Raw genomic sequence first — 12119 nt, forward strand, 5'->3', positions numbered from 1 at the left:
GTTGTCCCCGTGGAATCCCCCGATTCCTGTCATCAGAGCCCATGCCTTCTGCTCTCAGATGGAGCAGAGGAGGAAGCTGAATCAAGGAAGGCTTCCAGGAAGGAGAAGAGGACAGAGCCTGGGAGTGTAGGGAGGGGCCCACGAGGGGGTCTGACCAGGAAGGGGGATCATTAGGTTCAGAAAGAAGCCTCAGGGAATTTTCCGTGCTTTTCTCTCAGGCTGACCACTTGGGGCCTTCAGATGGAGGGCTCAGGGAGTGCTCGAGCCGTGCCTCCCTGCCTCGCTCTCATATAGTTCTCACAAGCTCTGCAGTTTGCAAAACCCAGTCCTTCCCCTATGGGTCTGTGGTTTCCTGTGGGTCTGGGGTCCTGCCTGACTCGGCAATGGGGACCGTGGGAAGGAGGGAGAGGGGGAGGTGGTGTGAGCCCTTTCTTTGCCTTCTCATGTTGGGACTGCCCAACCCCCGCCCCCCCCCACCCCATTCCCTGAGTCAGCTCTCGCCCTGGCCTGTTCAAGAGGGGCGGGGTCACTGATTCATTTGACAGCGCCTCTTTAAAGTCCCCACAAGGGCAGCTGCAGCCAGACACTGCTACCCTCACCATGAACCCCTGGCAGCCCTTGGTCCTGGCGCTCCTGGTGCTGGGCTGCTGCTCTGCTGCCCCCAGACCACACCAGCCCACCTTTGTGGTCTTCCCGGGAGAACCACGAAGCAGTCTCACCGACAGGCAGCTGGCAGAGGTAGGCACACACTCCAGCCTAGAGTTGGGAAGGGCTGGCTAGGAATCCCAGGAAGGACATGGGCTCTCAGAGGAGATACTTAGGGGCATGTTGGGGGGTGATGGGCACCTCTGGAGAACAGAGATGTCCAGGCTCGGGCACTGGGATGCTCTGGACAGTGATTGCCAGGAATGGGTTAATGAGGGTTTCTTAGATGGGCAATGGGAAGTGGTGAAGGGGCATTGGAGGGCTCTGGAGTGGGGATGGGCTGGGGATGAACAGGGGTAAACCCTAGGAGGCCCTGAGGTAGGCATGGGCCAGGGGCATCCGGGGGTGGAAAGGAGCTGAGGATGTCTACAGGGAGGGGAGATTCTTGGGTGGGCACAGGCACTGGGATGCAGGGTACCCAGTCCTGGATACAACGCCTTGTTGCTAGTCCCTGAGAGCCTGGAGGGATGGAGTCCTCACCCAGCAGATCAGAGAAAGGAAGTCAGGGCTCTGGGATGTCTCTGCCCCTCCTTCCACAGGAATATCTGTACCGCTATGGCTACACTCATGTGGCAGAGATAAGCAAGGATGATCAGTCCCTGCGTCGGCCTCTGCAGCGTCTCCAGCGGCGCCTGGCCCTGCCGGAGACGGGCGAGCTGGACAGCACCACCCTGAATGCCATGCGTGCCCCACGCTGCGGCGTCCCAGACCTGGGCAGATTCCAGACCTTTGAGGGCGACCTCAAGTGGCACCATCACAACATCACCTACTGGTGCGAGGCTGGGCCCCCCGGGGGCGAGCGGGGCGTAGTGGGGAGAGGCCGCCCGGTGGTGAACACGTCCCGTCTTAGGCCCATCCCTGGGTTTCACTAAACCAGGGATTTAGTGAGCCCAGGGCAAGCGGCTCCACCTCTGAGCCTTCGTTCCCCCATGGGAAACGACCTCGCAGTCTAAGTCCTCCTGTCAGGGCCGTTGTGAGAGTCCAAAGAGAAAAATGCTTCTGAAAGTGATTTATAGCTGAAAGCGTGGAGGGCACATAGCGCTGTGTATCTGAAGTTGCTGAGACACGGGGTGTCGCTGCTGCTCCGGATCCCGCCTCTCACTTCCGACCTCTAGCCTCCTGCCTTTCCCTGCAGGATCCAAAACTACTCGGAAGACTTGCCGCGCGACGTGATCGACGACGCCTTTGCCCGCGCCTTCGCGCTCTGGAGCGCGGTGACGCCGCTCACCTTCACTCGCGTGTACGGCCGTGAAGCCGACATAGTCATCCAGTTTGGTGTTAGGGGTGAGAACGCGAGAAGGGGAAAGCCAGGAGAATCGGAGAGGGGACAGAGGAGGGAGGACCTCGGAGAGAGTAGAGGGGGCCCTGGACCCGGATTTCTCTTGCCTGTGCCCGCAGCCCTGGCTGCCGCTCGCCCTTATGGCGCCCCCTGCTGACCGACACCTCATAGCGCGGGACGCAAATCTTGGACAGCAGCTCCTAGGCTGGATTTCAGCCCGCACTCAGTCCAGCGCCCTTGGGCAGTGCACAACCTGCGCAACCATACGCGGCTAACTCTCTTCTCCACCTGCTTCTTCAGAGCACGGAGATGGGTATCCCTTCGATGGAAAGAACGGGCTCCTGGCACACGCCTTTCCTCCTGGCCCAGGCATTCAGGGAGACGCCCACTTCGACGATGAAGAGTTGTGGTCTCTGGGCAAAGGCGTCGGTGAGATTCCCGAACCGCCCCGGTCCCCATTCCCTTCTCCTCTCACGCGCATCACCAGCCGCCCTGACCCCGTCTCCCTTTCCTGCAGTGGTTCCGACCTACTTCGGAAACGCAAAGGGCGCCACCTGCCACTTCCCCTTCACCTTCGAGGGCCGCTCGTACTCTGCCTGCACCACGGACGGCCGCTCCGACGACATGCTGTGGTGCAGCACCACGGCCGACTACGACACCGACCGCCAGTTCGGGTTCTGCCCCAGCGAGAGTGAGTACCCACCCTCCTCGAGGGTCCAGAACACTGGGGTTTTATCCCAGCCTTGCCGCTAGTGCTGTGTGGCCTGCAAATCACTGTCCTGTTCTCTGGGTCCGTTACCCCGTTGTGAAACGAGGCGAGGAGGGGTGGAGGACACAGGTGGCTTGTGGGTCAATAAACTCGTGGCGCCTTCGGGTAATCGCGTGGGCCTCCCAGGACTCTACACCCAGGACGGCAATGCGGACGGCAAGCCCTGCGCTTTCCCTTTCACCTTCGAGGGCCGCTTCTACTCCGCCTGTACCACCGACGGTCGCTCGGACGGCTATCGCTGGTGCGCCACCACCGCCAGCTATGACCAGGACAAGCTCTATGGCTTCTGCCCGACCCGAGGTACCATCTGCCCCACCTACCTGATTCAGCCTCGCTCCCTAATTCCGCGTTGGTCCCCGAGCGTGGCTCTTCTACCCTCAGTTTGTCCTTCTACTCCTCGTCGGTCCTCAGGACAGCCGTGACTCTGGCCGCCATCACCACGGCTCCTCCCCCTGCCTTCCTATTGCTGCCGCCGCATTCGCGGAGGCCTCGCCTTTTAGCCCTGCTTGCAGCCTCTCCCTGGGCCTCTGATCCTCAGGCCCCGCCCACCAGTCTAGCCTGGTCGCGGCTGTGTGCGGCACCACGCCCCCTAAGCTTTTTTTTTTTTTTTTTTAATTATTTTATTTTTGGGTACGTTGGGTCTTTGTTGCTGTGCGCGGGCTTTTCTCTATTTGCGGCGAGCGGTGGCTACTCTTCCTTGTGGTGCGCGGGCTTCTCATTGCGGTGGCTTCTCTTGTTGCGGAGCACCGGCTGTAGGTGCCGGGGGCTTCAGTAGTTGCAGTACGCGGCTCAGTAGTTGTGGCTCGCGGCTCTAGAGCGCAGCCTCCGTAGTTGTGGCGCACGGGCTTAGTTGCTCCGCGGCATGTGGGATCTTCCCACACCGGGGCTCGAACCCGTGTCCCCTGCATTGGCAGGCGGATTCTTAACCACTGTGCCACCAGGGAAGACCCCTACCCCGCCCAAGCTTTTAAAATAGGCCTCCAAGTGTCTCTCGCTTCATGATTGGCCCGCCCCTGGGTCTTTATTGGACCCACCCATTTGGCTCACCGGAGGCCCTGGGTCTCTCCAGCTGACGCGACGGTGACCGAGGGCAACTCGGCGGGGGAGCTGTGCGTCTTCCCCTTCATCTTCCTGGGCAAGGAGTACTCGGCCTGCACCAGAGAGGGCCGCCGTGATGGGCAGCTCTGGTGCGCCACCACCTCCAACTTCGACAGAGACAAGAAGTGGGGCTTCTGCCCGGATCAAGGTGGGCATGGTTCTGAGATTCCCAGGCTGGGACCTCAGCCAGGGCAGTGGTGTCCGGGAGGGATGGCTGGGGCTGGGAGCTCGGCTCAGGGCTCACGTCTCAGGCTCCCTCTTTCGTCCAGGATACAGCCTGTTCCTTGTGGCGGCGCACGAGTTTGGCCACGCGCTGGGCTTAGATCACTCGTCCGTGCCAGAGGCGCTCATGTACCCCATGTACAGCTTCACTGAGAAGCACCCCCTGCATAAGGACGATGTGCAGGGCATCCAGCATCTGTATGGTGAGGGTATGGGGCAGGGATGGAGGGAGGAGAGGGAAAGGCTGGGCTCTGCCAGCTGCGAGTACCCCGAGAATGCAGAGGAGGGGAAAGTTAGGACCCCAACATCTATCTTCTGGAGACCCTGGCCAATGGGTACAATTGTTGCCAGGTCAGTGCTTGGAGATGGTGATAAAGAGCCCAGACTCTAGAGTGAGACAGACATAGGTTCAAAAGCCAGTCCAGCCACTTCCTGGCTAGATGACTTTGGCTATGTTACTTCACCCCTCAACTTCCTCATCTGTAAAGTGGGGCTAACACCTGCCTCATGGGGCTGTTAGGAGGCTTAAGTGAGCTAGAATAATGTCTGGCATATAGTAAGCACCACATAACTGTTTGACATTTTTATTATTATCACCATTTATTATCATTAGTATATTTCCTCATTAAAAAATGGGGATATTAAAGAATCTACTTCATAGGTTTTCTTTTTTTTCCTGAAGATCAAACAAGCTAACGTGAATTTTTTTAAATATAAATTTATTTATTTTTGACTGCGTTGGGTCTTTGTTGCCGTGCGCGGGCTTCTCACTGTGGTGGCTTCTCTTGTGGTGGAGCACCGGCTCTAGATGCGCGGGCTTCAGTAGTTGTAGCACGCGGGCTCAGTAGTTGTAGCACGTGGGCTCTGTAGTTGTGTCACACGGGCTTAGTTGCTCCACGGCATGTGGCATCTTCCCCGGCCAGGGCTCGAACCCGTGTCCCCTGCACTGGCAGGCGAATTCTTACCACTGCGCCCCCAGGGAAGCCCCTAATGCGAGTTTATAAAGCTCCTAGCACTAAGTTTGGCACTCAGGTTGAGAGCTCAAAAAGCATTTCTCTCCCAGCAGCCTGGGGATGGGGGTGAGTATGTGAAAGGAAACGGCCTGCCCAGGGTTGGGGGAAGGCAGGCTCCAGCATCTAGAGTGGGGAGAGTGAGTGCCAGGGGCCTGGCTGGTAGGCTTTGGGGGAGCAGACAGTCCATGGGCACAGCGCTCCGTAGGAACAGGGGCTGTCTTATGCGGTGTCTCTTTTTAGGTCCTCGCCCCGAACCTGAACCACGGCCTCCAACCACTGCCACAGCTGAACCGCAGCCCACCGCCCCTCCCACGGTCTGCGCCACGGGGCCTCCCACTGCCCCCCACTCAGAACGCCCCACTGCTGGCTCCACGGGCCCCCCTTCAGCTGGCCCCACGGGTCCTCCCACTGCTGGCCCTTCTGCGATCCCTACAAGGTCCCTGGATCCAGCAGACGATGTCTGCAACGTGAACATCTTCGACGCCATCGCGGAGATCGGGAATCGCCTGCATCTCTTCAAGGATGGGTGAGGGGCAGGGGCTGTGAGGTTTCGGGAAGGGGCTTGGAGGCGGGACCTGCCTGTGTCTCCCCGCCCACTGACCTTGTGTTCAAGGTTCAGTGCCAGCCATTCCCTTTTCTCGTCCAGGAGGTACTGGCGACTCTCTGAGAGCGGGGGACGCCCGTTGCAGGGTCCCTTTTTTATCAAGAACACGTGGCCTGCGCTGCCTCGCAAGCTGGACTCCGCTTTTGAGGATCCGCTCACGAAGAAGATTTTCTTCTTCTCTGGTTAGTTTCCTCCTTTCTTCCTTCCCTATCCGCCCCCCGCCCCAAAAAATCCACACACACACACCAACCTAGAAGGACCAAGAGACCGAGGACAATACATAAAACGTCTTGTGTGTATTAGAAAAAGACGCCCCCTTCTGGCGGATGCAATTTAGCAAATTTAGCAGGGGCTGAATTTCAGCCCTCCTCACCGCACCCTTGCACAATCGTACCGAGAGACTCTGCTCCTTGGGCACACAGACCGCGGGCACACCGGGCGCGGAAACGCCTCGCTGCGTTCTCCCTCTTGATATTCAAGGAGAGTATGTGCCCCGCCCCCAGACCGATGTGACCCTTCTCTCCTGCAGGGCGCCAAGTGTGGGTGTACACAGGCTCGTCGGTGCTAGGCCCAAGGCGTCTGGACAAGCTGGGCCTGGGCCCGGAAGTGGCCCAAGTCACCGGGGCCCTCCCGCGCGCCGGGGGTAAGGTGCTGCTGTTCAGCCGGCAGAGCTTCTGGAGGTGAGAGTCCCGGGACCGCCGGCAGGGGGAGCCCAGGCGCCATCCGACTGCCCGCCGGCTCGGCAACTGTCTCCTCGCTACCGTCCTGCAGGTTCGACGTGAAGACACAGAAGGTGGATCCCCGGAGCGCCACACCAGTGGACCAGATGTTCCCCGGGGTGCCCATGAATACGCACGACATCTTTCAGTACCAAGGTGAGGGATGAGGACGAGGGTCGGGGGAGGATCCCCCCCTGAGACATCTCCCACGGTAGGGTCCCCTGCCTTAGTGATTGGTCAAATTCTGAGAGAGAAAGGAAAAGCCCGTAGAGATTGAGGCAAATGCCCCAGCACAGGTGAGTTCCCTACAGAGGCAGGGATCTTACCAGATCATTCAGGGACACAGGAGTACAACCAGAACTACGACCCAGATTTCCTGTCTCCCCAGCTGAAAGCCCTTTCCCCTACAAGTAGGCATACTGCGACTGGGGATACAGTGATAAATAAGACGGTTCATAGCTGTGTGTCTTTTGGCAAGTCACTGCTACTCACAGAGCCTCGGTTTCCCCATCTGTAAAATGGGAGTGGTAGCTGGAGTTACACTTGCTTTCTCTTTCTCACTGCTCACCTCCAATCAGCTGACAAGTTCTGTTGACTCAGCCGCCACAAGCTCCTCTGCAAACACCCTAGTCCAAGCCATACTGGTTGTCCAATACCTTTAATATATTCTGTGAGAGTTGGGAGGGGCTAGGAGTGGAGGGCAATGGTTTTGTGGGTGACTCTAGACCCATTCCAAGGTCAAAGAAACTAACATGACCTGATCTGACCCCCTCCCCCCTCCTCATCCCCTCCCACTACTCCTGTCACTCCCTTTGCTCTGCTCCACTCACACCAGCCTCTGGCTGTTCTCTGAACACATCAAGGTCATTACCAGCTTAGGGCTTCTGTGCCGGTTGTTCCCTCTGTCTGGAAGGTTTTCTCCCCAGATTGTCACTGGGCTGCCTCCCTCTCATCCTTTAGGTCTCAGCACTGAGGCCACCTCTTTGGAGAGACCTTCTCTGACCCTCATTATCTGTTCACCTGCTCGCTCGCTTTTAATATTTCCTCCATCACTTTCTCCATTGTCAAAACCAATCTCATTTATTTATGCATTTGCTTGTTAATCGTCAGTCTTACCCCACTAGGGTGTAAGCACCAAAAGAACTGAGGTCATGCCTGCATTTTTCCTCTGCTGTATCCCCAGTGCCTCTAACAGTGCTTGGCACGATAAATATTGTTGGATGAATGAATGGGATTTGTTGAATGAATTGTTCTGAGTATCGACTGTGTGCCAGGCTCTGTGTCAGTGCTTTGGACAAGGAGGTCTGTGCCCTCCAGCATCTCTGTGGGGGGCGGGGGGGGACACAGGTGTCCTATGAAAACCTTGGAAAGATCTCGAAAGGGCAGGAGGGATGACTGTAAAGATCTGACTCCTGTTTCCGTATGTGTATGTGGGAAGGTTGGAATCACCCCTCTTGGTCCTGCCTTTCCCTTGCAGAGAAAGCATACTTCTGCCAGGATCGCTTCTACTGGCGCGTGAGTTCCCAGAATGAGGTGAATCAGGTGGACAATGTGGGCTACGTGACATTTGACCTCCTGCAGTGCCCCGAGGACTAGGGCCCCCCAGCCGGCTTCAGCACTGCAGTGGGAGTCCCCACAGGGGCCATCGCGACAGGGAACGAGCCAGTCTGCCGGATCCAAACTGGTGGGTCTGTTCTGAAGGACAAGGAGAAGGGGAGGTGGGCTGGGCCCTCTCTTCCCACCTTCTTTTTTCGTTGGAATGTTTTTAATAAACTTGGATTCTTTAACCTTTAGGAGCAGATTAATGTATGTATTGTATGCATGCACGCATGTATGTGTGTAACCAACAGAGGGCTTACTATGCGCCAGGCAATGTTCTAAGCACTTCATAAATATTAACGTTCAATCCTTCCTATTAGGAAGGTATAATGTAATTACTCCTATTTTATAGCTGAGGAAATGGCCAACCTATTATTCATTCATCAAACATTTATTGAGCCCTTACATGGAGCCAGGCCCTATGCCGGGCACTGGGGATAGAGAAATGAGTTAGACTATGTTTCTATCCTCAACGACCTCTCAGTGGTCCTCAAATTTTCAGGTGCCTGAGAGAGCCCTTGCAACTTGCTTAAAATGCAGGCTCCGGGCTCCAACCCCAGAGAGTCCAGCTTAGTTACAAGGGTGATCATTCTGTGCCTGGTAGGGGTGGGGTCACACTTGGAGAGTGTGCAGCGTGTGACCCTTTTTCTAGAATAATGGCGCACGTGCGCGCGTGTGTGTGTTTGTGTGTGTGATTCTGCGTGTTGTGGTTGAAGTCAGGAAACATTTCCCAGCCAAGATGACATGTGAACTTGAACTGCATCCGGAAGGGTGAGCAAGAGTTTCTTCTTGTGCAAGGAAGACTGTCTTCTTCGAGGATAATTTACCAAGAACGATTAAACCTAAAAATGTTCCTACTCTCTAACCCTCGCCCATGTGTGCACAAAACAACACCTAGAAGGATGTGAATTGCAGCATTGTTCATAGAATGAGAAACTGGTAACAACCTAAGTGCGCAGAAGCAAGGCAGTGGATAAATAAAATATGGATTATATACATGATGATAGGAACTACCCCTAGCACAGCACTGACTATGTGCCGGGCACTGTTGCACGTGCTTTATGTGAGTTAACACAGCCAATCCTTAAAACAACCCTATGAGACAGGTACTACTCTTACCTTAGAGGTACTATTACTATTGCTATCACTCCCTCCCCCTGCTTTATAAATGGGGTAACCGTGGCACAGAATTACACAGCTGACCTGCAGTCTCCTAGCTGGTGATAATTCCCTTGGGATTGGAATGTGAGCTCTTGGGGTAAATGCTGGGAGGACAGAAAAGGCACGGGGGCATTTGGGGGAACTAGAAATGGCTCAGAACTCTAGTATGTGGTTTGAGCAGAGAGGATTCTGGAATGGTTGAGATAGGAATGGTGGTGTGGGCTAGATGAGAGAAGGTCGAAGTGGCAGGCTGAGGAGGATGGATTTGACCCTCCAGGATGGCAGAGGGACTTGACTGAAGGGTCGGGCCAGGTGAGTGGAGGTGATGGGCTTGGTCAGCTTTGATCATCTCCCACACCCGGGGCCCCGGGTGGGAGTGTAAGGAGAGGTTCAGGGAACTTCTTCCTAAGCTTCCTGTGGGTGGGGCCCCTCTCTCTTAACTCACCTGTTTTTCACTCAGGAATGACCCACACGCACTGGCATACAAATGTTCTTTAATATGGCTTGTTTAAAATCCCTCTAGACCCCTGTCTCTCAGTTCTGTTCCATTTCTCTACTGCCCACCCCCATCCACAGGAAAACATCCCCAAAGTACGGTTTCTACTCACTGTCTCCTATTCTCTTCTCAGTCATCTGCAACCTGACACCCACTGCACTCCTCCACTGAAATGACTCTCTTCAAAGCCACCTGTGATCTTCCCGTAGCCCGATACAGTGGGTACTTCTCTGGGCTCGTTCCATACCATCTCTCGGCTTTTTTGACCCAGTGGATAATGCCCTTCTTCCTGAAATGTTTCTTCACTTGTTCTCTGGGTCACCCCTTCCTCCTGGTTCTTCTCCCCTCTCGCTAGGATCTCCCTCTTGCCAACCTTTAAATGATGGTGTGCCCTTGTGCTCTATCCTTGGACGTCTTCGCTGTGTACATGCATTCCCTGTGATCTCGTCTAGCCCTGCAGCTTTACACAGCATCTCTCTGCTAAGGACGCCGAAATTTATATCCCCAGGCTTATACTCTCCCCTGAGCTCCAGAATCAGATGTTCGACTGCCACCTCCGCATGATCCTTAGGTGCCGAAGAGATATCTCAATATACCGGCTCCACCTGAGCTCTCGGGCGCCACCTTCCAAGCATACTCCTCCATCGGTTGTCACCACCTTAATAAAAGACAACGTCATCTGCCCTCAATCGAGCTTAGAACCTGATCAGTCTTAAAATCTAGGGATCTGTTAAACTCCTTATTCTGGCACAGGGTATCTCAACCTCGGCACTATTGACAATTTGGATCAAATTACTCTTAGTTGTGGGGGACCGTCCATACATTGTAGGGTGTTTGATGTCTTCCTCCAGGAGGTAGTGGGATCCATGGACAGATGCTAGACCCATTCAGGGTCAGTCTCCCTCCCTCTATCACGGGCCCTAACATGGGGACAGGGTGCAGGGAGGTGATGGTGAATCTGTGGCTCCTGGCTGGCAGTCTTGGTGTAGGACTAGATGGCACAGGTGGCCTCTACCAACTAGATGCAGTGCCACCCTCCGCCAGTTGTGACACCAAAAACATCTCTGAATATTGCCAAACGTTCCCTGGTGGGCAAAACTGCCCCGAGTTGAGAACCATTGCTCTAATGTAACAAACCTTCAGACAGCTTGACCCGTCATAAGTGTACGTTTCAACAAACTGAACACGACTGTCTAACCAGCAACCATATCAAGAAACAAAACATTCTTAGCACCCTAAAAGCCCCCTCATGCCCCTTTTTAATCACCACCCCTTCATCCCAAGAGTTACCACCATTACTTCTAACAGCTTAAAGATAGATTTTGACTATTTTTTACTTTATTTAAAGAGTATTTTACAATATATACTCTTTTGTGTCTGGCTTTTTTAAAAAAAATAAATTTATTTTATTTATTTATTTTTGGCTGTTTCGGGTCTTTGTTGCTGCGCACGGGCTTTCTCTAGTTGCGGTGGGCGGGGCTAGCTTGTTGTGGTGCGGGGCTTCTCACTGCAGTGGCTTCTCTTGTTGCGGAGCACGGGCTCTAGGCCCGCGGGCTGCAGTAGTGGCACATGGGCTCAGTAGTTGTGGCTCACGGACCATTTCTTTGGGGCATGTATCTTGGAGTGGAATTGCTGAGTAGACAGGTATGTATAAGTTCAGCTTTAGCTGACGGAACAATTTTCCCAAGTGGTGTTGCCCATCTATACTCCCACCAGCAGTGCATGAGAGTCTAGGAGTCCTCCTTGACTCCTCTTTCCTTTACATGCAATGTCCAATCCAGCAGCAGGTCCTGTAGGTTCTACTTCCAAAATGTATCTGGAATTGGACAACTGCCACCACCCTAGCCCGGCTAATCATCACCACTTACCTGGGGGTTGCAGGAGCCTCCTAATTGACTCCCAGCTTCCACTCTTGCCCTTAATTGAGTCTTCACCCAGCAGCCATCGTTCCCCTACTCAAAAACTTCCCATGACTTCCCTTGTAGGTTAGAAAAGAATCCAGACTCCTCCCTGAAGCCTTCAAGAGACCATACGATCTGCCCTCCTCTCCTCCCTCATCTCCATCACTCTACTCTCCGTTCACTCTGCTCCAGACACACTGGCCTTCTTGCTGCTCCCTGAACAGTCCAGGCTTCTTTTCACCCCAGGGCCTTTGCACTTGCTATTTTCTCTGCTAGAGAGCTCTTCTTCCAGATCTTTGCTTAGCTGGCTCCTTCTCATCAGTGAGGGCTCAGGTCAAATATCACATCTTCTGAGAGGTCTTCTTAGACCATCCCCTAAAGTAGTCCTTCCCCCTAGTCATTACCCCTTGGCCCTACTTTTTCTTCTTAACATATACCACAGTCTCAAATTATCTTGTCTATGCGTTTGCTCACTTGTAATCTTTCTCCTCTCACTCATTAGAATTTGAGCCACACGAGGGCAGGAAGCCAGTTGATCTTATCCAATGCTGTA

The 12119-nt window shown here is 54.6% G+C and overlaps 1 protein-coding gene across 1 annotated transcript; it reads left to right on the plus strand.

Moving 5' to 3' along the window:
- The first annotated feature begins 585 nt into the window (after positions 1–585).
- On the plus strand, positions 586–8202 carry MMP9 (matrix metallopeptidase 9). The gene is made up of 13 exons (XM_022564974.2): positions 586–738; positions 1245–1477; positions 1841–1989; positions 2285–2413; positions 2502–2675; positions 2880–3053; positions 3823–3999; positions 4121–4276; positions 5327–5612; positions 5733–5872; positions 6220–6370; positions 6462–6565; positions 7887–8202. Exons 1-13 carry the CDS (start codon positions 601–603, stop codon positions 8003–8005), a joined length of 2130 nt encoding a protein of 709 aa, XP_022420682.2. The 5' UTR covers positions 586–600; the 3' UTR covers positions 8006–8202.
- Positions 8203–12119: the final 3917 nt, after the last annotated feature.

The sequence above is a fragment of the Delphinapterus leucas genome, chromosome 15, assembly GCF_059928025.1.
Source record: "Delphinapterus leucas isolate spDelLeu-1000000601 "Yukka" chromosome 15, BTC_Dleu_Yukka2, whole genome shotgun sequence".
NCBI classification, from domain to species: domain Eukaryota; kingdom Metazoa; phylum Chordata; class Mammalia; order Artiodactyla; family Monodontidae; genus Delphinapterus; species Delphinapterus leucas.

Coding starts and splice junctions, on each gene's coding strand:
- MMP9 (XM_022564974.2), top strand. CDS start 601: ATGAACCCCTGGCAGCCCTTGGTCCTGGCGCTCCTGGTGCTGGGCTGC. Junction 1,478..1,840: donor CATCACAACATCACCTACTG/GTGCGAGGCTGG, acceptor CTTTCCCTGCAG/GATCCAAAACTACTCGGAAG. Junction 4,000..4,120: donor GGGCTTCTGCCCGGATCAAG/GTGGGCATGGTT, acceptor TCTTTCGTCCAG/GATACAGCCTGTTCCTTGTG.